Source organism: Chelonoidis abingdonii, chromosome 4, assembly GCF_003597395.2.
Source record: "Chelonoidis abingdonii isolate Lonesome George chromosome 4, CheloAbing_2.0, whole genome shotgun sequence".
Lineage (NCBI taxonomy): Eukaryota > Metazoa > Chordata > Testudines > Testudinidae > Chelonoidis > Chelonoidis abingdonii.
Genome location: NC_133772.1, coordinates 36,595,820 through 36,619,583, shown reverse-complemented (window position 1 = coordinate 36,619,583; position 23,764 = coordinate 36,595,820). Strand labels below are relative to the sequence as shown.

The 23,764-nt window shown below is 39.3% G+C and overlaps 1 protein-coding gene and 1 long non-coding RNA gene across 4 annotated transcripts in view; one reads left to right on the top strand and one right to left on the bottom strand.

Moving 5' to 3' along the window:
* Positions 1 to 23,764, top strand: part of LRP5 (LDL receptor related protein 5) — a 262,260-nt gene that overhangs the window by 112,752 nt on the left and 125,744 nt on the right. For both annotated transcript variants that reach the window (XM_032801562.2, XM_032801560.2), the window contains exon 6: positions 23,347 to 23,743. In XM_032801562.2, the coding sequence (XP_032657453.1) occupies positions 23,347 to 23,743 (397 nt within the window). The remainder of the gene's footprint in view (positions 1 to 23,346; positions 23,744 to 23,764) is intronic.
* Positions 897 to 23,619, bottom strand: LOC116837283 (uncharacterized). 2 transcript variants are annotated; one of them, XR_004376661.2, is made up of 3 exons: positions 23,535 to 23,619; positions 21,343 to 21,611; positions 897 to 1,466 (listed from the first exon to the last, which is right to left on the bottom strand). It is a non-coding gene; the product is annotated as an uncharacterized LOC116837283 (long non-coding RNA). The 2 variants fall into 2 exon arrangements; XR_004376662.2 differs by lacking the exon at positions 23,535 to 23,619 and adding an exon at positions 23,163 to 23,320.

Sequence of the window (23,764 nt, the reverse complement as noted above, 5' to 3'; positions counted from 1 at the left end):
AATGCCATTTCTCTGCTGCTGAAGATGAATAATCCCTTTCTTCCTTCTGGGACTGCTCTTTGTGGAGAGATATATGAGGTAATTATGCTAGGAAATTTTCATCACTCTGCCTCATTCGTGTTTTCATGCATTATGTTTAATTTAAAAAAGTAAGGCAAGACTTTGTGCCAGAAGTCTTGTGAAATTTGCTCTCTTAGACAATGTGGACTAGAGAAAATTATCTAAGTAAGAAACTAGAGAGAGATCAATCGCATGATGAAATTCCAAAGTTAGATGTGAGATGCCACACATGAGGTTTACTTAAGAGGCAATAGGTGGGGGCTAATAGTACAACAGTGGCTGTGTTTCAGTAAAATATAAGTCACACCATTTGTTGGAAAATCTTGATTTTATTATTCAGGAAGTTTGACTTTTAAAAAGTGAATTTAATATTTATAAAAATGAGAGAGTAACATTACTAGCTGGAGCCGAGAAATAGTGCTTAGTGCTAGCTTCTTGCATGCACGGTTCAGCCAATGAACCTCAGTCCTGGACTGAAAGACTTGCTGCTATCATAGAATTGGGGGCTTTTAGCATATCTTGCCAATGCACACAGTAGTGCAATTGTTTTCTGATGCTGGTTAATATCCACTAGCCTTACTGTAAACTCAACAAACAAAATAGAGAGCCACAAGATATGACATGTATTCAGTGAACTCTGATAACTTTTTGATTAATACTATGGTGCATCTATAACTGTTGCTATTCTGCTGAGTCCATAGGTGAAATGTTTATTATTCTCTTGTTTTTCTTTTCTGTATTATGTTGTACTTGTAGCCTGGTTTTCCACTTATATTTCCAGCTCTATACAGTTACATTATTTGACAAATAAAAAAAATCGTAAAAAGATTCCAACCCTGTGATGGATGCCATTTATTAATAATAATAAATATAAAATATGGGGAGAGTTTGGAACTCTGACACTGAGCACAATAAGCTGTCCAGGAAAGTGTAGTTCAGAGGTCGGCAACCTTTCAGAAGTGCTGTGCCGAGTCTTCATTTTATTCACTCTGATTTAATGTTTCACATGCCAGTAATACATTTTAATGGTTTTAGAAGATCTCTTTCAATGTCTATCATATATAACTAAACTATTGTTGTATGTAAAGTAAATAAAGTTTTTAAAATGGTTAAGAAGCTTCATTTAAAATTAAATTAAAATGCAGAGCCCCCTGGACCAGTGGCCAGGACATGGGCAGTGTGAGTGCCACTGAAAATCAGCTTGCGTGCCGCATTTGGCGTGCATGCCATAGGTTGCCTACCCCGGTGTAGTTTCTTAAAGTGTTGTTTGCTGCTTCGGTGTTGCCTCATTCCAAACATAAGAGAATAAAAGTCTGTTTTGCTTTGTTTGTGTATGGTGTTTTCTTTATTCATTGACAGCATGACAAGTGCTTCCTAGCACCCAGAGAACTGCTGTGTAGAAGAGTCTGCAATACAAGAACAGGTTTTGTTTTTATGTTTTTAAAAGGGAAAAAAGCCACATGTAACAGTTAAAACAAAGCCCCAGTCATCTGAAACTTTTGCAAGGATATGATTTCCCCCTTGCCCCCTCCGCATCACCCCAGGCCACCAAAGCGGAATTGTAAAAGCACAGTGTGCAATGCTTGAAAAGTATTTGAAATCTGGTTTCCAGGCTTGAGCAGTTTGATGCCCGAAAGGAACAATTTTAACCAAGTTATGAACAACTGAAAAAAGGATTTGGAGTGGAATGCCAACCGTGACTATATCTGGGATTTGAAAAGTTTATGGAATGTGGATTCTATTAGAAGCAAATGCTGTAATAAAAGTTCAAAGAGGCTAACTTGACTAAAAAGATACACTAATTATTTAAGCACAGTAACTTACTATAGAGAAATATTTTATCCTCAGTAGCCAACACAATTCTTTTATTGTATTAATATAAGCAGCTTTTTTTAGATTTGGTGCAGGATGGGTAGAGTAGGGTTTTTTGTAAATGTCTTTACATCACAAGACTGAAGAATTGGGTTAAATTTTCAGACAAGTTAAGTATGGAATTCTCACCTTAATTACATGAATTTTCTGAGCAGAAGGGACCATCATTGTCATCTAACTGGACCTTTTGCATAACACAGGCCACAGGATTACACCCAATAATTTCTGCATCAAGCCTATAACGTCTGCTTGAGCTATACCATACCTTTTAGAAAAAGATCCAGTCTCGATGTAAAGATTCAAAATGCATGTGTAATTGCATCTAATTAGCCTTTCACTCATACAATAGCTCAAACTGCATGCCTGTCTTAGGTCTACCTTATTAACTCTTCAAGTCCTTATTTAAGTTACTGTCTGACATGAATGATTAAAGCCCTGAGAAGCAAGTTCTCCTTTCCCTTTTCTTAAGAGACATTTTATAAACATACATATTCTACACCTCTCTTCAGAGCAAAGCACAGTTTGGATCAATTACCACTGCAATCCAAGAATGGCAAACAGGCTGTTGGAAAGTTAAACATGAGCAGTTTTGAAGTTGGAAAGGCAAACATGTCTCAGTTTTGAAGTTAGAAATGTTGGGTAATTTTCTGTTTGCAGCCTGATCCTTTCAGTGCTATGTTGAATCATAGCAGTGCTGAATTTAATGCTTGTATTTAAAATGTCAAACTTATAATCTCCTTCTTTAGAAACAAGTGTTTTAATCTCTGAGTCACAAATTGATCTCTGAGGCTTCCTTTCAAGAAACTCTCCTCTCTTCTCCCTCACTCCTCAGAGGGTCCTGGGTGAAACTCTTACTGGGTTGTTTTGTTGATTTTAAAAGTAGTTTAAAATGTTAGGAAAAAGCCAAGCAGATACGTTCTTGGCTTATGTTGTGTCTCTGATAGGGGGAGCCATTTGTCCCTCTTGGCCTGTATTGCAAACAGTTCTGAGAAGTGGTATAAATCACAAGGCATCTGAATACAGTGAGGCATTTTTTAGAATGGATTCTTTCTCCTTATCCTTGCAGGCTTCCTTCTCCTGAATTGCTTTCTCTGCTGTGGTGCATGACAAGCAAGAGTTGCATGTCCACTTTTACTACCACTCTGGTACTCCAGTTTGCTGTTGTCTTATCATAATTACTCCTGTTGCCATCCTTCCTTGCAGTGTGGTCCTTCCTTCCTCCATGTAACGTAGGCAGAATGTTGAACATTTCTTTTGTGGCTTGTTCACATGACTCGGTTTAATGACGTTAAAATGTGATTGTGAAGAGAGTAGATCGTGGCATAGTGTGTTCAGCATTGTCGGCTAATTGTGATTAAACCCTGGTCCCAGTAGGATCCCACGCTCAAATGCCACAGCCATATCCCTATCTCCTTCCAAGACTGGGTTCCTTTTTATAAACAGTGTTCAGCTGCCTATATCTCTCTCAGTTCTGGAAAATGCATCTTTTCTTTTTTGCAGTCTTTAGTGTTGTTGGCATACAAATATTGCTGCTGGCTTTTTACGTAAACTTTAGAATTTTCATCTTTTCCATAAAAGTGAGAATAGCCCGTTTTCCTCATAAATGGTCATTTTAACGTCTTCATTTCTGTTCTTCCCCAAAGTGGCCCTTTTCTTTCACAGACTTGCTTTGCTATTTCGAAGGATCCCATTCTCATTGCAAGATAATTTCTTAAATCTTCTGATAACTGAAGCTACAATTCGCTTATATGGTAACTAAAATTATTTTTATTGAATAAAAAATCCAAAGCTATAATAACAAAATAGATCAAGTACAGAGTGAACAGCCTTTTGATGAGCTGCTACCCAATGTGCTTGTTTAACTCAGTCTGTATTCTGGCTGTAACTAACTTGTAAATTAAAGGGGTAGTAACTAGAAAACAGTCCAGATCCTCAGCTGGCATAACTTAACATGGCTGTATTGACTTCAGTGGAGCAAAACTAGGTGAGAACTAGCTCAGAGTCAAAATAGCTTCTTGACATTACAACACGAGTTTAAAATATTATTTTCACTTTCAATAAGTTGATACATTGTATTTTGTTTAACAATACTGTAGCAAATTATTTTGTTAAAGTATTTCTGTGAAAATTCGTATTAACCATATAACTTTATTACAATCGTTGCTCAGCTTAACTGTTACATATATCATTAGTTTTTTGATCTGTTTTATTAAATGAATGTAAACATAAGATTCATTCCTTTCTTCTCGTGTCTAGATATTTCAGGAGGGGGGAGTTTCAGGTTTCTTCAAAGATGAGTTTTTTTTGTTATCCTACAGGATGTACATATCTGGCACTCTCATATTAGGCAATTGTGTTGCCACTCCTTTTTATCTATCCATCTATGACTAGGAGATTTTTTGCATTTCTAGAGCCTGTTTTGTCATGAATACTGTTTTTATAATAAGTTCTTTCTGAGTTTTTGTTATGCCAGCTAATCCAGAGTCATCGCCAGGTAAACGTCAATACCTGGTTAAATGTGGCATTGTAGTATTTCATTTAGTATTGTGCAAAATTTCCCCAAAGGAAGAATTCTGTGTATTTATCTGGGCATTCTAAGCTTTGACCTAAACAAACTGTAGGATGTCCAGTGTATACTATTTATTCTCCTTCTTTGCATGAAAGCCTTCAGAATTCTTACCCTGTTTATGGTGACTGAAGGCAGAAGCAGATCGGTTGCTCAAGGCAGGGTGAGACTGGCCGTATTGTTGAAGGCCCTATAGGTTTGGTTTTGTCCTAGCAGCTGTAGGCAGGTTCAACTTTGTAACCATTTTCTACTGTTATATTACGTCTAATTTAACATAGCCTCCATGCCTGTTATCTCAAGCAGAGCCTTAACAAATGTAGCAGTGTGTTATATAAAATAGAACTAAAGTGAGTCCTTGGCGGGAGAAAAAGCTAAGGACACATCACATCAGCACACTTCACCAGCCACTGGCTTTTAGTGCTAAATCCAGGCCCTAGTCTTTATATTTAAGGCCCTCATCAGCTTGGGACCCAATTTAATCAAAAACTATGTCTTCATTCATGACTTTCCAAGACAGCTGTGCTCCTTTGGGACAACATGCCTGACATTGCCCGGGTGAAGCTCTCAGGAGCCGGGGGCTTGATTACATAATGATCTCTCAGAGGAGATACTTTTGGTTACTCTGACTGACTGGCTAAAAATCATTCACACATCTCGTATGTGCTAAAACACCCCTTTATCTCCCATTATGCACCCACTTCTTTGTTCTGCCTTTTATTTCATAAGCTCTTTGGGCTGCAGGGTCTGTCATTTGACTGTGTACAGTGCCTAGAACATTGGGGTCCAACACGATTGAAGCCTCTGGCCGCTGCTACAATACAAATTTAAATAAGACTGAGACTATCTTCAGAGAATGCAGAAGGCTGCAAAAACTCTTTTGTAGTAACCAAAGACAAGGAATTACAACAGCACGAACAAGAAGAAAATAAGTGCCCCGTAAAATAACTGTAAGGAAAAGCTACTGAACCGAGAAAGGTGAACAGCAAAAGCCTGCTATGGATAGCTTTACTTTATTATTGAACATAGACAATGTGCTTGACAAGAATAAAGACCGTTTCTGGCTCAGAGTTTGCACGCCAAAAGACTCTATGTGAATCTTAGCTCAGGTGTGGGAGAAGTGCCAGAGACTTCATGTAGTCCTCTAGGGACTTGTCTATAGCTGTATAAAACTCAAAGATAGATAAATAATGATGCTGTGGTTATTGCTGAGATAGTCCACCCATTCTAAGTCTCTAATTTTAGGAGCTTATAACTTAAAAACAACCAAAAAACCCTTTTGAGTTTAAACTTTTCATATTTAGTCTTAGCTTAGAGGTGAGTTTTTCTGGGTAAAGTTGAATAAAATATTTCCAACATTTTGGGGGGTTGGAGGAACCTACTTGCACATGAAGATGATCATTTTTAACTTGAAGGTGATGTCCTAACCCGACTGAAGTCAATGGCAAGACCCTCCGGGTCAGAGAAGCCAGGATTTTTGCCCAAGAGTTTTTTGGATACTTTTTGCTGTCCTTGGATTACTCACAAGTGGCTTGTTCGTAAAATTCCACGCTTGGCCCTGTATGTAACCTCGAATGAGGGAGAGTCTGCTTTACTGTGCTTGGGGGAAGTCATTGGTTTATAAATTAGTTATGAATGTTTGAAAATCATGTACTGAGAGCACAGTAAACGCTTAAGTGTCGTGCTATGAATGTTTGTATAGTGCAGATATTTATGTGAAGGCCTCATGGCTGCCAGTCATTCTAGCTAACTTCACAATCAAGAATAAGGCTAAGGTGAGAGACTGAGGCTTGAATTCTCAGTTACGCTGAGCTCCATCAACATGAGGCAGTTATACCAGTATAAGGTAGGGTATGAATTTAAGCATTATTTATTATACACCTCTACCTCGATATAATGCTGTCCTTGGGAGCCAAAAAATCTTACTGCGTTATAGGTGAAATCGCATTACATTGAACTTGCTTTGATCCACCGGAGTGTGCAGCCTCCTCCCCTGCCCCCCCACTCCCCGGAGCACTGCTTTACCGTGTTTTATCCAAAATTGTGTTATATTGGGTGGCATTATATTGAGGTAGCAGTGTACTTGTATAACTCCCTGATGAGGACACTCTTATTGGGGAATGAGAGGGCCTTTTTTCCAGTTTAGCTTATGCTTTTGAAGTGCTTTAAGCTAGGCTGAAAAGACACACTTATTTGAAAGTAGGTGTCCATATGGGATGTTATAGTGGTATAACTATAGTTATATTGGTATAACTATAATTATATCCTAATAAAATTATGCTAATATAACTGAAAAAATCTGCCATGTTGACAAGCCTAAGACCCCATTTTCATTGTAAAGTGGGTGTAAATTACGTTTACACTCATTTTAATGTACAGCCACTTTACGGACATTTTACATTACCAGAGGAGTGTAAAAATGCTTAAGTGTGTGCACTACAGTGGAACAGCTACAGTGGAAGAGGTTTTTCTATCAATGTAGGTAATTCACCTCTCTGAAAAGTGGTGGTTAGGTTAACTGAAGAATCCTTTTGTTGATTTAGCCGTGTCTGCACTAGGGGTTAGGTCAACCAAACTATGGTGCTCAGGGCATGACATTTTTCAGCCCTGAGTGATGTAGTTAGGCCAACCTAAGTTTTAACTGTAGACCAGTATATATGGGAATTTTTGAGACCTTTTTCATACGACCTCTAAAGTGGACTTGTATAATTAAGAAGGTGAGGATTGTTCAGGATGTTTTCCCTGCAACAGCTGCTGGTCTTTTCCAATATATCCCATGCACATCAATCTATAATACTAAGCCGATGATGTAATAAACTCCGATGATAAAGAAGGTGTAAAATATACTAAGATGTTTATACATTATGGAGGTTATAACTTTAAGGTCAGTGCCTAGCTCCTTGATAAGGAATGCTGTACATGTCTGGTTTGAATATGCCTAATCTGATTTAGGTTTGTGAATTAAGTGGGATGTAGCCTGTTCAATGCATACCTGGGAGCTGTCGTTTCTCCCATCAGCCCCAATGAAAAATGGAGTATGTGCTGTATGAGTGTCTTATGAACCAAAGTAGCGTTTTACATACTGCCAACAAGAAAGCTGGTTCCCTAGTAATGCAGTGGATAAAAGTCCTGCTATTGAGTGCAGATCTCCCAAATGTATTTTTGTGTGGATCATACTGGAATACGTTATTTAAAAACAAGGATAAACTTTCATTGGATGTCTACTAATTCAGCTAGCTCCCTATAGCCTGCACTGCCCGTATCCAGCTTTAATTCATACTTGTCTGAGTGTATTTATGCTTTTGATAAGATGGTCCAGTGGTTTGAGTGCTAGTCTGGGAGTTGGGGAAACCGGGTTGAATTCCCTGCTCCACCACAAACTGCCTGTGTGACCTTGGGCAAGCCACTGAGGGTATGTCTATACTGCAAAGAAAAAATGTATGGCTCTGACTCTCAGAGCGTGGGTCAATTGACTTGTGCTGGTGGGGCTCAGGCTGCAGGGCTAAAAATAGCAGTGTAGATGCTCCTGCTCGGGCTAGATCCCAGGCATGAAACTTGATGGGGGGGAAGGGTCTCTGAGCCCACATGAGAATACCTACACTGCTATTTTGAGCCCTGCAGCCAAGACCTGTGAGCCCAAGTCAACTGACTCGGGCTCTGAGATTCGGTGATCCAGGGTTGGCTGGATTTCTTTTTGTTTGTTTTTTTGTAATGTAGACACATTCTCTGTCTCTGTATTTCAGTTCCCCATCTGTGAAATGGGGATAATAGCACTTTCCTACCTCACAGAAGTGTTGTGAAGACTAATATATTAAAAGTCACAAGATGCTCAAGCATGGGGGCCATGTAAGTAGCATAGAGAGAGAGGTTTTCATTATTGTACATTATAGCCTTTGGTCAAGATTTTCAAAAGTGAGTAGAGATTTTGGGTGCCCAACCTGAGGCACTTCAAAATTGTCCAATTTTCAGAATTGGGTGCTCAGCACTTTCTGAAAATGAAGCTTCTGTAAGGTGTTTCAAACTGGATGCCCAAAATCACTAGTCACATTAGAGAATCTCTCCCCACCCTCCACCCCCAATGTCTCAGATTGGAGGCAGTCTTCCTTTGAGTTGCCAGGGGCATGCAGTCTTGTACTGATGCAAAGAGCAGCTCTTTGTGTCTGAGTGTGGGAAGGAGTCCTCATTTTCTCAAATCAAGGGCAGCTTTATTAGTGTGGGGTTGGAGGGAGTTGATCTTTGAGAGGGAGTCACAAATGAGATACAAGTTTCTTTGCAGGATGGAGGGGGAGGGCAATGGTGCCTCAAACTAAAAGAATTGCTCTTTGTAGCAGGTATCTGTCAGATTAGAGAGGAGGACAGCTGCTTTTTGGGTAAATGAGTTTGCTTTCCTTTTTCCTATCCTGACCCTGCCATTTGAGCAACTGAGGAGGGCTGGTCACCATTACTCAGTCGTCCCCTACAAATATCTCTGCCGAGCCTGGTGCCTCATGCCTCTTCGCTTAACTCTTTTTATCTGCAACTTCCAGTGTAGTTTTGTTGTTTAAAATCTCAGTGTCTCCCTTGTATGTATGTCAATGTATATTTTATATAATACATGCACACAGAGTTTTGGGGCTTAGTATTAGTAAGCCATGTAGTTAAATAACTGGACAACTAACCTGGAATAGTCCATGGAAAACAAACAAAAAACCTTTTAAAGACATTTCCCCATGCAATTAAACTTCTGTCGCAGTTATTGAAAAGTTCCAGCTTGCTAATACAGATCTCTCTCTGAATAGTAAGCAGAAATGCATATAGCTTAGTTCCATCCACGGGCCAGTCAACACTTTTAAGTACATCAGCTGCTCATTTACAAATGAACAGTAAGTACCCTTTGTGAAAGGGAAGGATTTGCGAAGTCATTTGGGACAATGACTGTAAATCAGCTCTGAAGTATCTGACAGTCCAGTGCTGGCATTGTTTCTAGTATTTATGGACCATAAACAACTGCCAGGAGCCTTCCAGCAGCTTCTTACATGCTGGGAGAAAGTCCATAGTTGGTTTTGGCCTGTATTTATTTGTAGCTATTTTTTTATTTTCTTGAAGGTGCTAGTAATGCTGATGTAGTAGTAATTCTCCTGTTACCCAGTCTCAACCCTCTCTCCCCATACTCTTCCCAGAGTACCCACTCTTTTCCTGACCACTAAACCCATGTCTAGACACTTGCCTCTCCCTATTGATCAGGTGTAGCACAGGAAGTTCCATTCATTTTAAGGGTTGTACTGTCGCCTGGATCTGCATGTATGGCTCATTAAATCCGGTTTGGGAAACAGCAATCTGTGTTTATTTCTATTAGCCCTTTGGGTAATTCATCATAGTGTTTTCCTTTCCTATGCCTGCTCTTGATGAGAGCAAGACACCTCTTCCCTCCCTCTGTTGCAAGGGCCATCCTTTGCGTACCCAATGAATTTCTGACATTCAGTTCCTTAGTTATTCTGAGCAGGGGACTTTTTCCGAGAGTGATGCTGATGCAGTTTCATATACTCTCCACAGGAGGAATTCATGTAGTGAATACCTGTTTATACCCACTCTCGCTGTTCTCACGTACTATTCTCATAATCTGACATGCATGATTTTCATCAGCCTGGGACTGAGACTGAGGTTTACCCTCTCATCTGGGTATTCTGGGGCACCTTGCTGATGGGGAGATGTTCATGCCAGAGTTTGAACTCCATTGTATTCTGATTCTTAACAGTTTAGTATGATAACTGTGGGTTTAGAATGATGTTTGCATGTTCAGAACTAGTTAATACAGCTCAAACTGCTGTAATGTAGTCAATAGAATTACTTTTCTGACAAGGCAGAAGCAATTTTAAAGATAAAACCCAGTGGAGCAAATGGTAGGAGCTTGCTCAAGGAAAACTGCATGCTAATCTAATTTCCAGAGACCTGTAGAATAACCAGCCTTTCATGAAGCATAATAAATCACATGTCCCATAGCTCCTAAATAATGTCTCTTACTTATACCAGGAATGAGAATGTTCTCTTTAATTTTATGATGCTAGCACTTTAGCTTATGTATCAAGGTCAGAACAATGGGAACATCATAGATCCTCCATCTTGGGGCATCCCGAGAGTGCTGCAATGTACTATAAGTTTGATTCTCTTCTGCCTTTACCTCGTTTCATCAGCATTTAATGAATGAGGTTTTTCTTTTTTCTGTTCATTCACTTGTAAATTACCTTTCATGTTTAGTCTTGCCACCTCTTTTTCGCAGACTAGGAAATGGTGTTTTTGTTTTTTAAAGTCTGCTTTTTGTTGATAGGTACTAAAGTACTGCAAATTGCAGATCATTTTAGTTTTATGAGAGCTAATCTTCAGTGCTGGAGAGTGTACTACATTGAAAAAACACTTTCAGAAACAGCTGCTTTTAAAAGTAAACTTAAAATTTGAGAGAACAAAGTCAGTAGAAAATGTACTGTAGGGAAAATACCCACAGAGGGATAGTCTAGGTGACCTAACAGGTCCTTTTTGTCTCCAATTTTGATGACTTTATGCAAATAGAATATGAAATGATCCTGTAGTTTTCCAGTATGGCCTTTGTGTACAAGACCTAAGCCTGTTTCTTTCTTTGTGGCAAATTTATTTAACAGTGTCAAAGTAGCTACAGAAAGATTGAGACACTGCTTTTATTTTTTACCCCTAATTTACAGTTGTTTATAACTTTCTCTATAACGTTTCCCTCTTGGATTGACATTTTTAATGGTTGGTGTTTGCTCCAAAGTGAATTTTCTGTGGACACGTAATACTTGGAATGTAATAATGATAACACTTTAAAATTTATCTTCAAAGGACTGTATAAATATTAACCAGAAAGGGCTCATATGAGGTACGGAAGTATTCTTCCCATTTTATACAGAAGGAAATTAAGGTGCAGAGAAATTGTGACTTGTCCAAGGCCACACAGTGAGTCAGTAACAGCTGGGATTAGCACTCAGGAGTACTCGGTTCCAGTAAATCCATTCCAGTAAGACAGTAAATCTGCCCCCGGTGCCTGGGTGTTCTGATCTGAGGGAATTAAGAATGTATCCTCTACATATCTTCTCTGTGACTATTTTTGTCCTCCTCCCCTCAAAGACTTTTTCCTTTAATACAGTACTATTATCGATTTACATGCTGATGGGTTTGACTACCAAACTTCTGTTGATCACCAGTTGGTTAGTGATAGGAGATGGTCAGGCCAATTTTAATACACTATTTACTTATTCTGAGCCAATAGAACGGGGAAATTTCATCTCTGTGCAGAACTTGAAGGTGATCTTTAGATTTTGCTGTGTCCTTGACAAGAAGCATACCCCATTTCTGGTGCCCAAGTTTCTTTGGAGATTTCTTGCTGTGATTTGTTTAGGACTGGCATTAAGATTCTTGAAGAAGGGATATTATTTCCTGGCTAGTGAAAACTTGTAGATGGGACTCTTGAGTTATTTACCCAGATGTGTCACCTCACGTATCTCACTTAATCTCTTGGAGTCAGTTTCCACATCTTTAAAGTGGAGGTAATATTGACCAGCCAAACTCAGAGGGCGTTGAAATTTACTTGTTAAGTGCTGTGAGATCTTTCGATGAAAGATGGTGTAGAAGTGCAAAGTATTATTGCTCTTGGTTATGATTAATTACGTGTTAATGGTTGTGGCCATGAAAATTGTGCTAATCACTATGTCTGGTTTCTACCAATGATACTACATTGATTGGTATATTATTGCTAGTTTGTATGAGTTTTTTAATGAATATTCTCAAGACCTCCAGTTAATGATGGAGCAGTCTTCTGGTTTTTGCCTCCGTCCATTACTAAAAATGGAAGAAAAGTTGTATCCTATTTATTGTATTAAATGATTTTAAAGATCATAACAATAGAGTAATCCTGCCTCCTGAAGTGTAATAGCTTTCCCTTGGTATGAGGGAAGCAGCTTTCTGTCATCTGAGTAAGTCATTCCATGTTGGTAACTTCATCAGATGTAATGTTTGTTGGATACCTTGTTTGTTTTTCTAGTGAGTATGTGCCATAACTGTTTCTGAAATGAAATTTGCATGTTCAGGGAAAATAGCTACCCTAGATGTTTGTTAATGAAGTAGTAAATGTAACAGTGGACAAGGTTATTCATGTGTAACATGCAAACGGAGCAGATAATGAGCCATGTTTGTGCTCTGTATGTCCTTCTCTTGTCATAAGTGTTAATTTTCCCAGAGCCTGTGATTTAGCCATGTCTAGTCCAAATGAGGGCACTTAGGACTCACTTTTTGTTAATTTTTGTGCAATACTTTTCCCCCGCAGCTCTCATCAGTCAGATAAACCAGGCAAGTATATCTCTTGTCTTCCGTGCTCTTATTGCTCCACCAGTTGGCTAAGAGGAAGTTCTCCTGCAGTGAGTGTCCCCATCCCAAATCAGCCACCTTCATTTAGTGAATCAGTGTTCTGTTCACCCAGAGATTGAAGATAAATCAAATCTTCTCTACAGGGATATGTAGAGCTGCTGGTAAACACCATGGCAGACTTTCTCGTACGTTTAAAAAAAAAAAAAAATCCTTTTATGTGGACCCCAGCTATGAGCACAGCTTGTTTCAGTTTCTTAAACATTTTTCAATTAGGTGGAAAAGTCTAAGAGCAACAATACTGGGGCCCTGCACATAGATCACAACACCAAAATAAAACCTCCTATCATCATCCCTGTCTTACTTCTCTCTGCAGTTGGGCTGTTAAGAGCAGCTAATGCTGAACTTCACTGTGCTGAATGTTGTCATTGTTTTGAATATAAGCAAGATTATTAAATAGCATGGCAACTTTTTTTTTACATTTCCCATGATCTACACAGAATAACAAAAATTTGTTCTCTCCTGCATCATGCTTTGAAACTTTGCCAGGTAATTCATTGTGTTACTGGAACTAATAAGATCCTTTGCTCATCTGTGTGTGGTTTCTTGAAGTCTGGTTGGTTTATCTGGGGTGACGGAATGTCTGTACTTGGATGGCTAGTAAAAGATTTGCTGACAACCTAAGTATTTGTAGTGAACTATTTTTAAAATGTCACTTTCTTGTGTGTCAATGCAGAACTAAGGTTTTTCCTGTTTACAAGTTCTCTTTTTTGCCAGCAAAGTCGTGTTTGTAAAATAAGTTCCTAGTGACTAGATTAGAGGAGAAGGAAGAAGAATATTTTAGGGGAAGAGAGACCCACAATGCAGCATTGTTCTATCCTGAGTAGCAGACAGACAAATGGGAAAGGAATAGCATGGAGTTTTCTGGCATGGATTAGCAAAAGCAACCGCTGCAGTCTACATTTGTTTAGGTTGGGTGAATAAATTGGAGCATTTGTTACTGTATTATAGATGTCTTGTCACTTGTCAAATGTGAAGTGGGCCAAGGGGAGAATAAAAAAGGCTCTTGTTGAGCTGATGAGATAGGCTACTTCGCTGCTGTCGGCTCTGATTGGAATTAATTTTGTAGATAGAATGCAGCTGCCATTTTCAGCATTGAAGCATGAATTTTTAATAATAACAGAAGCACAAAACAAAAAAACCCAAGCAAACACTATACCTAGGATGGGTGTTAAATTTTAAAATTAATGGATTAAAGGAGTGGGGGAAGTAGAACTCCATCCACAAAACAAAAAAGATCCCTCTGGTCTGTTTCTACATGGCTTCTTGTTAACTACAAAGAGAGAATATAGTGTTTGGGGAACGAGAACAAATGACCAGAGCTGTGTGTCGGGTTTTTTAATTCCAGTTTAGTTAGCATTTGTTTCTTTATGCAAACTAGTAAAATTCATGGGCTTGTATGGCTGTTAGATTTACTCAAAAGTTGCACAGAAGTTTCTGGAGAAAGACTCAAGAATAATAAACAGCTTAAAGTTATACCAGTTGGAAAAATAAAACAGAAATTTGAACTTAGGGCATTACAAATTCCTTCGAAGTGGAAATTTCAAAGGGATCCCAGTTTTTCTAATGTAAAAAAGTTATCCTACATGATTTTGCATTGTAAAATGTTTATACCAAATGTGTGTGGTGCTATGCATACATTCCTTCCTTTTTTCCCTGTGGGTTCTGGTTGATAGAGATCTTTTGGTTTCACTTGCTGTGTTCGACTTTAAGCCTGTATTTCAGCCTTATATTTGAGTAGTTTGCATTTTGTATGTGAAAGTTTTGTTTGTGTGATGCTGAACACATTCATGTTACAGTGGCTGGTAATCCTATTAAGGATTTCTTTCTTGTATGGTTATGAAAATGATTAATTTGATGGTGGTTTTAAAGATTCATTTGATTAAATGCCGTAACATTTGAATGTATTTAGACTGTTTCTAGTAGTGTAGACAGGTTCTAGAATGCCTAGTAATACACATTCTGCAGTAGAGGTGTTATACTATAAAATTTATTTAGTGTTTTGTATTTTCAAAGCAGTCTTCAGACATTAATATTGAAAGTGCCTCTGTAAAAGGGATAGGCTCTCATTTTACAGATAAGACTTGTGAGGAAAAGAGATGATGTAATTTGTCCCAGGTCACAGAGGTAACCAGGGTCAGGACTAAGATTAGTCTGCTACTCCTAATCCTGTGCTTCAAGCACTAGGCTACGCCTCTCTCCCGCCTGTTCTTTCTAGCAGAAATTATTATTAAAACAAAATACATGCATAATAGCAATTACTGAGCTTTTCACAGAGGATGTTCAGTGTATGCACAGATTTTGTAACTATCTTAGTAGTGAATGCCTGGCCAAGAACGATTATTCTTTACCAGCTTTCAGTCAGTGTAGATAACTTATTGAGAAACTTTAGTGGCACATGCTGCACTGCCTTCATCCACATGTCCTTGTTGTCTAAGGACCTAGATACAGGGCTGTCAAGAGAATGGTTACAGAGCAATGTATCTTCATTAAGAACAGATGTAGCACAGCAGCATGGATTGTCAAACAGCCAACATATATAGGCTTAGCAGTTCACTTCAGTAATGCCACCTAGTTCTCATTACCCTAAGGCTGAGAAAATTAAAGTGCATCAGAATTCTAGCATGTACTAGCATTAGCCACTGTTGTGCTTTGACTGTACTGCATCAGATCATGGGGGTTTCTTTGTGTCAACAGAGAAAATAGTCCAGTGCTAAAGGAAATAGGAACTACACAAAAATGAGGTTAGTTAAACAGAAATTAAAGGGTACAGTGCCAAAAGCGAAATCTCTGCAAGTTGCATGGAAACTTTTTAAAGACACCATAATAGAGGCTCAACTTAAATGTAAACTCCAAATTAAAAAAAAAGAGCCACCCTGGCTAAACAGCAAAGTAGAAGAAGTAGTGAGAGGCAAAAAGGCATTCTTTAACAAATGGAAATAAAATCCTAATGAGGAAAATAGAAAGGAGCATAAACTCTGGCAAATGAAGTGTAAAAATATAATTAGGAAGTCCAAAAAAGAATTTGAAGAACAACTAGCCAAAGACTCAAAAAGTAATAGCAATTTTTTATTTTTTTTTTTTTACATACATCAGAAGCAGGAAGCCTGCTAAACAGCCTGTGGGGCCACTGGATGGTCAAGATGCTAAAGGAGCACTCAAGGACGATTAAGACCATTGTGGAGAAACTAAATGAATTCTTTGCATCGATCTTCACGGCTAAGGATGTGAGGCAGATTCCCAAACCTGAGCCATTCTTTTTAGATAACCTAATCTGGGACAGTTCCTCAGATCTGTATCATTAGAGGAGATGTTGGAACAAACTGATAAATTAAACAGCAATAAGTCACCAGGACCAGATGGTATTCACCCAAGAGTTCTGAAGGAACTCAAATATGAAATTGTAGAACTAGTAACTGTAGTCTGTAACCTATCATTTAAATCAGCTTCTGTAACAAATGACTGGAGGATAGCTAATATGACACCAATTTTTTAGAAGTGCTCCAGAGGTGATCCTGGCAATTACAGGCCTGTAAGCCTGACTTCAGTACTGGGCAAACTGGTTGAAACTGTAATAAAGAATAATATTGTCAGACATATAGATGAACATAATTTGTTGAGGAAGAGTCAACATGGTTTTAGTAAAGGGAAATCATGCCTCACCAATCTACTAGAATTATTTGAGGGGGTCAACAAGCATGTGTACCAAGGGGATCCAGTGAATAGAGTGTATTTAAATTTTCAGGAAGCCTTTGGTAAGATCTCTCAGTAAAGGCTCTTATGCAAAGTAAGCTGCCATGGGTTAAGAGGGAAGGTGCTCTCATAGACTGGTAACTGGTTAAAAGACAGGAAACAAAGGGTAGGAATAAATAGTCAGTTTTCAGAATGGAGAGAGGTAAATATTCAACATATTCATAAATGATCTGGAAAAAGGGGTAAACAGTGAGGTGGCAAAATTTGCAGATTATACAAAATTACTAAAGATAGTTAAGACCTAGACATACTGTGAAGAGCTACAAAAGGATCTCTCGAAACTGGATGACCGGTCAACAAAATGGCAGATGAAATTTAATGCTGATAAATGCAAAGTAGTGTACGTTGGAAAGCATAACCCCAACTATACATATAAAATGATGGGGTCTAAATTAGCTGTTACCACTCAAGAAAGAGATCTTGGAGTCATGGTCGATAGTTCTCTGAAAACATCCACTCAGTGTGCAGCAGCTGTCAAAAAAGTGAACAGAATGCTGGGAATAATTAAGAAATGGATAGATAATAGGACAGAAAATATGTTGCTTCTATATAAATCCATGGTACACCCACATCTTGAATACTGTGTGCCGATATGGTTGCCCAATCTCAAAAAAGATACAGTGGAATTTGAAAAAGTTCAGAAAAGGCAACAAAAATGATTATGGGTATGGAACAACTTCCATATTAGAAGAGATTAATAAGACTGTGACTTTTCAGCTTAGAAAAGAGACGACTAATGAGAGATATGATTGAGGTCTATAAAATCATGACTGGCATAGAGAAAATAGATAAGGAAGTATTGTTTACTACTTCTCATAACACAAGAAGTAGGGGTCAACAAATGAAATTATTAGGCAGCACTTTTAAAACAAATAAAAGGAAGTATTTTTTTTCACATAATGCCCAGTCAACCTGTGGAACTCCTTGCCAGAGGATGTTGTGAAGACCAAGACTATAACAGGATTCAAAAAAGAGCTAGATAAATTCATGGAGGATAGGTCCATCAATGACTATTAGTCAGGCTGGACAAGAATGATGTTCCTAGCGTCTGTTTGCCAGAAGCTGGGAATGAGCGACGGGATGGATAAGTTGATGATTACCTGTTCTGTTCATTCCCTCTGGGGCACCTGGCACTGGTGACTGTCAGAAGACAGGATACTGGGCTAAATGGATCTTTGGTCTGACCCAGTAGGGCCATTCTTATGTTCATGACTGTATAGTTCTAATGTCCAAGTTCTTATTTTCTCATGTGCCTTCTCTGAATACCACCTGTGGGAGAACTGGTGTGGAGCGTCTTGAGAGTTTAATAAATAGTACACCCCAGACAGTTGAGTGTGAAAGGGACCCTTTTCTTTCTTGGAAGCATGGGACCATGTTGGAGTTGCCATGCAGTTGGTGGGGACGAAGGTGCAGTGACTGTCCGAATACTGTCCCATCCAGTCAGAGTTAATGCAGTCATTACTGCATCTGTATGTGTGTGAGAGAGAAAGGATAGACTGGGCAAGAACCTGTAACTGGGACTGGGAGAATAACTGAGTCCTCACTGCCTTGGGCAGCTGAAGACTGCTTCGGTGTTGTATATAGATTTTAAGGCCAGAAGGAGACCATTGTGCTAACCTAGTGGTTGTTTTCATGTACAGCGCTAAAGTGACACAGCTTCACCAGTAACACTTTAGTGAAGATGCTACCATGCTGACAGGAGAGCTTCTCCTATCAGCATAGTTAATCCACCTCCCCAAGAGGAAGTAGCTATGTCTGCAGGAGAAATTCTCCTGTCAACATAATTCTGTCTACATGTGGAGTTAGGTTGGTTTAACTGTGTCACTCAAGGAGGTGGATTTTAGGTCTGTTGGGTAGACCTGGCCCTAGCCTGACCTCCTGCATAATGCTGGCCAGAGAACTTCTCCCAGAAATTCCTGTGTCAAGCCCATTCAACCTTGATCCAGTTCACTATGGAGAGACAAAAACAGAAGAGAACTAAGGTGAAAATGCAATCAGTTATGTGAAGAGGCTACACTATCAGAGTAGACTAGTCTGTTTATATCTGTGTACAATGATGTCCAATATTGCAGTCTCTGGGTATCTTAGAAATGCATATAATATCCCTCTCTACTACGTGATCAATTATCAAATGCATATTCAGTGCCCTTCTGCTTTCCATTAAATATGCTTCAATATTTTTTAAGCAGATCAGAGTGATTATGGACATATTAATGTAATTAAAAGTGGAATGGAGAGACTCTGATGTGAATTCGTAAGGGCTTTGTGTGACAGAGCAGCTGATGTTCGAGGCAAAAACCTCTACTGGTTTTTGAAGCAATGGAGTTGAGAATTTCTTTAATAAAAATGTAATATTTCAGTATTATAATCAAACAGATTTATTCTAGTATTTTGTAAGGCTAACTGTTGAGTTCTTAAACCTGATTTTTACTTAACTTACATTTAATGTAGTATTTACCTTTGATTCCCCACAAGTCAAAATTTCAGATCAATGCTTCGTAACAAGTAATTAAATGTGCCTTGATTTAGACCCTAACATAAACAAAGCTATATGCCTCTGCTATTGAAGCATGCACGCTGCTCTCCACTATTACAGCTTGCTGCCCAGTGTCACAGATGTTGTCTTTGTGCTAATACCCTTTTATTTGTTGGCCGTCAGGGTGCAAACTTTCTTTACAGTGGGCCTTAGGGCCGTTCCCTGTCTTGTTTTTAATTTCTCACTGATTAGGGGCTCCATTTTGAAAATAGCACCTGTAGGGAATGTGGATAGTAAGGGAAACAGGAGGGGGAAAAATGTTTTGGAATTTTTATATGGGACTTGGGAGACCTGAGTTCTATAGTCTACTTTGCCATTGTCAGACTGAGATATCTTGGGAAAATTGTTTCATCTTTGTGTGTTTCTCTTTCCCCTCCCACCTTTGTCTCGTCCATTTAGTTTGTAAGCTCTTTGAGGCAGAGGACTCTCTTTTACCCCCTATTTGTACAGCACCTAGCACAGTGGGGGCCTGATCTCAGTTAGGACCTGTAGGTGCTATTGTAATACAAATAATAAAACCAAAATAAAACCAAAAATGTTACAGGAAATGTAAAAATATAGGCTTGAAAAGAAACCTTGAAGCACTTAAGTATTGCTCTCCATTGCCATTGTAAATAAGGCTCTTTTACACTTCTGATGTTTTACCGTTTCTGTTTAACTGGCAATCTTTCATATTTCTCAAATTAACAAGACTGTTTGTTGACCTATTTTCTAATCCAACATCAGAGATGTCAGCATAGCTCCGAGACTGGTTTGTGTTGGGTAATCCTTGAGACATTGGAGAACAAAATCACTAACTTTGGACTTTTTTTTGTGATGCCATAATCAAAATAGAAGCTTTTCTTTTTAAAACAACACTTAAAATCTGGATGCCTTTGCATATTTGAATATAAAGATTGCCATGAAATACTTGACAACTGCACCTTTTATGAATGTTCATTGGCCTCATACGGGGTTAATGTTTATAAGGTAACTTGTCTTTATATATAATATCAGCTAAGAGGAACAGTTGTACAGGACGTATAGACAGTTAATTTGACCAGTTAGTTTTGACTTCCATCCGCTGCTGGTCTGTATTTGTACGAGTTTGCTCATTTATTTTCTCTGCTGATGTTTCAAGTGGTCCACCATTTTAAGCATGATTTAGAATATCAAATAACATTTAGGATATTTCAGTGTTTATTTTAGCTAAGGGTGTCTCTTTCCAGGAGAGTGGTAAAGTATTTAAGAACGAATACTGTGTCCAGCGCCAGCAGTCCCTTTTAATCATCACAAGAACGTATTGTTTCTTTGGAGAAGGAAAACTTAAAAACCCTGTTTCTCCTTGCCATGTGCAGGAAAAAAAAGTGGTTTCTGAAGGTGACACGTCACCTAGGGCTGCTCTTCCCCTGCTCTGGCCAAAAAGTGACCCCTTTTAATGTATCCTAATAAGCTACCACAAGCTTAAAACTTGGGAAGCTAGGATTCTACCATGTGTTACAATGAAATATTTGTATCCTGCTTTGGTGCCTTTGGAGCCAACAAAATCAGTCTTCAGGAAATCTGATGGCAAATGTCTGTCTGTCGTGGGGTGGGAAGGAGAAGCTCTCCACAGTTGAGCTTATTATTCCCCCCACTTCATTGTGCTCACAATCATTAAAGCCTTCTTTCAACCCAGGCCTCCCTTCAGAGCCTCAGCAAAACTCTGACGGTTGTTTAGAGGTCATAGGAGATATTCCCTATATCCTTCCTTCCCCTGCCACCAAAATCACTTTCTTCACCCCCAGCCTTGAGTGCATTTTCTCCTCAGTGCTTTTATGCCTTCTTCGCTAGGGCATTCAGGTACCAAATTGTGATGACCAAACTCAAAAGCAAGGGACAGTGCAGCTAGACCTCTGAGTTAGCTGTGCATTTGATTTGGCGTGTGACAGATACCCTTTGAATGATTGCATGTTCTAGGATTACCACTTTAAGTACAACCCCGGCTGGTAATGATTGACAGTTACTATCTATTGGTCTTTCAGTGGCCTGTAGGAAATGGAATTGATGGTTGCAGGCCAGTTTCAGTTTGGCAGGTGTCAAGACGTGAAAACCATATCAACAATTGTCACCTGCAGCAGAAAACTAAACAGTGAACTGGTTATTTAGAAGGAACTAGACATTCTCTCACCTCGAAGTTGTCCCTCTGGATCAAGACAATTTGTTGGGGCCACTTGGGGAGCTTTGCCCTGCTCCTATACATTCCCAACCCATTCTGCGGACAAATGGAGAAATTCAGTCTCCAGGGTGGCTGTTTTGGCTCCTTCTTCACCAGCAATAAAAATTTGTGCATGCCCCTGCGCGCACACAGTCCTGCAGCCTAAAAAGTCAGATTCATATCATCTTCAGGCAAGTCGGATGTACTTGCAGTAGTTGTGACTTGCTCTCCCATTTGGCTGTCTGAAGCAAAGAAAAGCATTAATGTACTGTACTTTTATTAGGAAATCCCAAGACTTAACGTTCCTTCTATCATTTCCTGTGTAGTATGTAATGTGTGAAAACTGTGTGTAATGCACTCATTCAGCTATAGGACAAGGCTGACTTAGTTGGGAATTTTGTGTAATATGATAAAATGTCTAGACATATTCCTGATTTTTTTCATTGTGTTTTAGCAAAGGAAATAATACTCTTTCATTATTAACCTGGTTTTATAGATAAAATTTCCACCCCTTGTGCTTTTTCCTTCCCTGATAATGAATAAAGTGATTTCTGGGTGATATCCATTTCATTTTGCTGGTCTGAAAAACCCAAATTCATATTTATTTTGGTGCTTAGTCTCACAGTTCAGGGCAAATGCACCCGTATTTCCCCTTACAGTATGTCTACACTGCAATGTAAGCCCAGGGTTAGTAACACACCTCGAGTTTGTTAACCTGGGGCTTGAATGTCTACACTCCTTTGGAATCCCATTAGGAATTGTTGAACCCTGGGTCCCAACCCAGGGCTCCAGTGTCTACACTCCATTATGTGGGCCTGAATCCAACCACCCATATCCCAGACTTCCTAGCATCTTACCAAAATGTGACTGCTCTAGCCCTTTATTCATGTTGCAATGTGAGAAAACTTGACTCTCCAGAGGACAAAGAAAGTTGCCCTGTGGAACTGTGAGATACTTTTGGCAGATTCCCAGAGCATGATTCCAATGGAGCTGGGTCTACACTGCAAAGAAATAAGGCACGAACCCTGCTTACCCACCTTGACTTAAGCTTGGACCCTAAAATGGATTCTGGCAGGCCCAGTCCATTCAGCTCTACCCTGAGGATTAGCACGCTCTGTGAACCAGGGGTCTTGTCCATTTGTTGGACCAGGAAGAAGGTCGTGAACCAGTTTAAAAACAGACTATTTATCCAAAAACTAGTATATGCATACCTTTCCAAGGGGGTGGTTTCTCTGAAGATGCTACAACCTGAGTGAATTGGCCTAATCACCCCCTTCTCTTCTCCTGTTTATCCTTCCCATGGAAATGCATACAATTTCATATATTTCACATACATCATTGTATTTTTAATACAGTGGACCCCAAAGGTATTAACCTAATTCACGAAAGCTCATGCTCCAAAACATCTGTTAGTCTATAAGGTGCCACAGGACTCTTTGCTGCTAATTCAATAAAGTTAATTCTGGAAATTGTCAGTCTGTTACACTTAGGAAAATAAGATTTGATGTAAGAGGCAGACTTCCAAGGATGGCTCCATGGAGCATCGGTTCAAAAGTGCAGCTTGGTTTGGAGGGGATGGTAGTAGCAACCTCAGTGCAACACCACTCCTAGCTTTATCCACCCATATAGCCTGGGTCCCTAAACCATGTCCCACTGAGTTCTCAAGTGCAGCATGTGATGCTCAATGGAACTATAGCCTGTGAAATGTGGAGTTGTATCTTTTTCTTAAGCCTGAGGCAAATTAGATGTAGTTCTCAGGGGTACTGGCAAGTTGCTAATGTGTGGCTCCTTACCTGGGCAATATTTGGGCACCCCTGAAGTGAGGTACACCTCACATTGTTTTAATGCCAGTACTCCTTTTTTTCTGTGTGGCAATTGTTCTCTGTTATCAAACTGCTACATTATGGTTTAAATATGCTTATGACAGGTGAAGGAGCACTCTGTAGTTGCAAAATTAGTGTTAATGCTTTTTCCCAGGTGCCGAGGAAGTCTTGCTGCTCGCTAGAAGGACAGATTTGCGAAGAATCTCCTTGGACATGCCAGACTTCACTGACATTATTCTGCAGATAGACAATATCAGGCACGCGATTGCAATAGACTATGATCCTGTTGAGGGCTACATATACTGGACTGACGATGATGTCCGGGCTATTCGTCGGGCTTACCTTGATGGTTCTGGAGCACAGACCCTAGTGACCACGGAAATTAATCATCCTGATGGCATAGCAGTAGACTGGGTGGCAAGGAACCTGTACTGGACTGACACAGGAACAGATCGCATTGAAGTAACCCGATTGAATGGGACATCCAGAAAGATCCTTATATCGGAAAATCTAGATGAACCTAGAGCGATAGTGCTAAATCCTGTGATGGGGTGAGTTTTTTGTTTTTTATC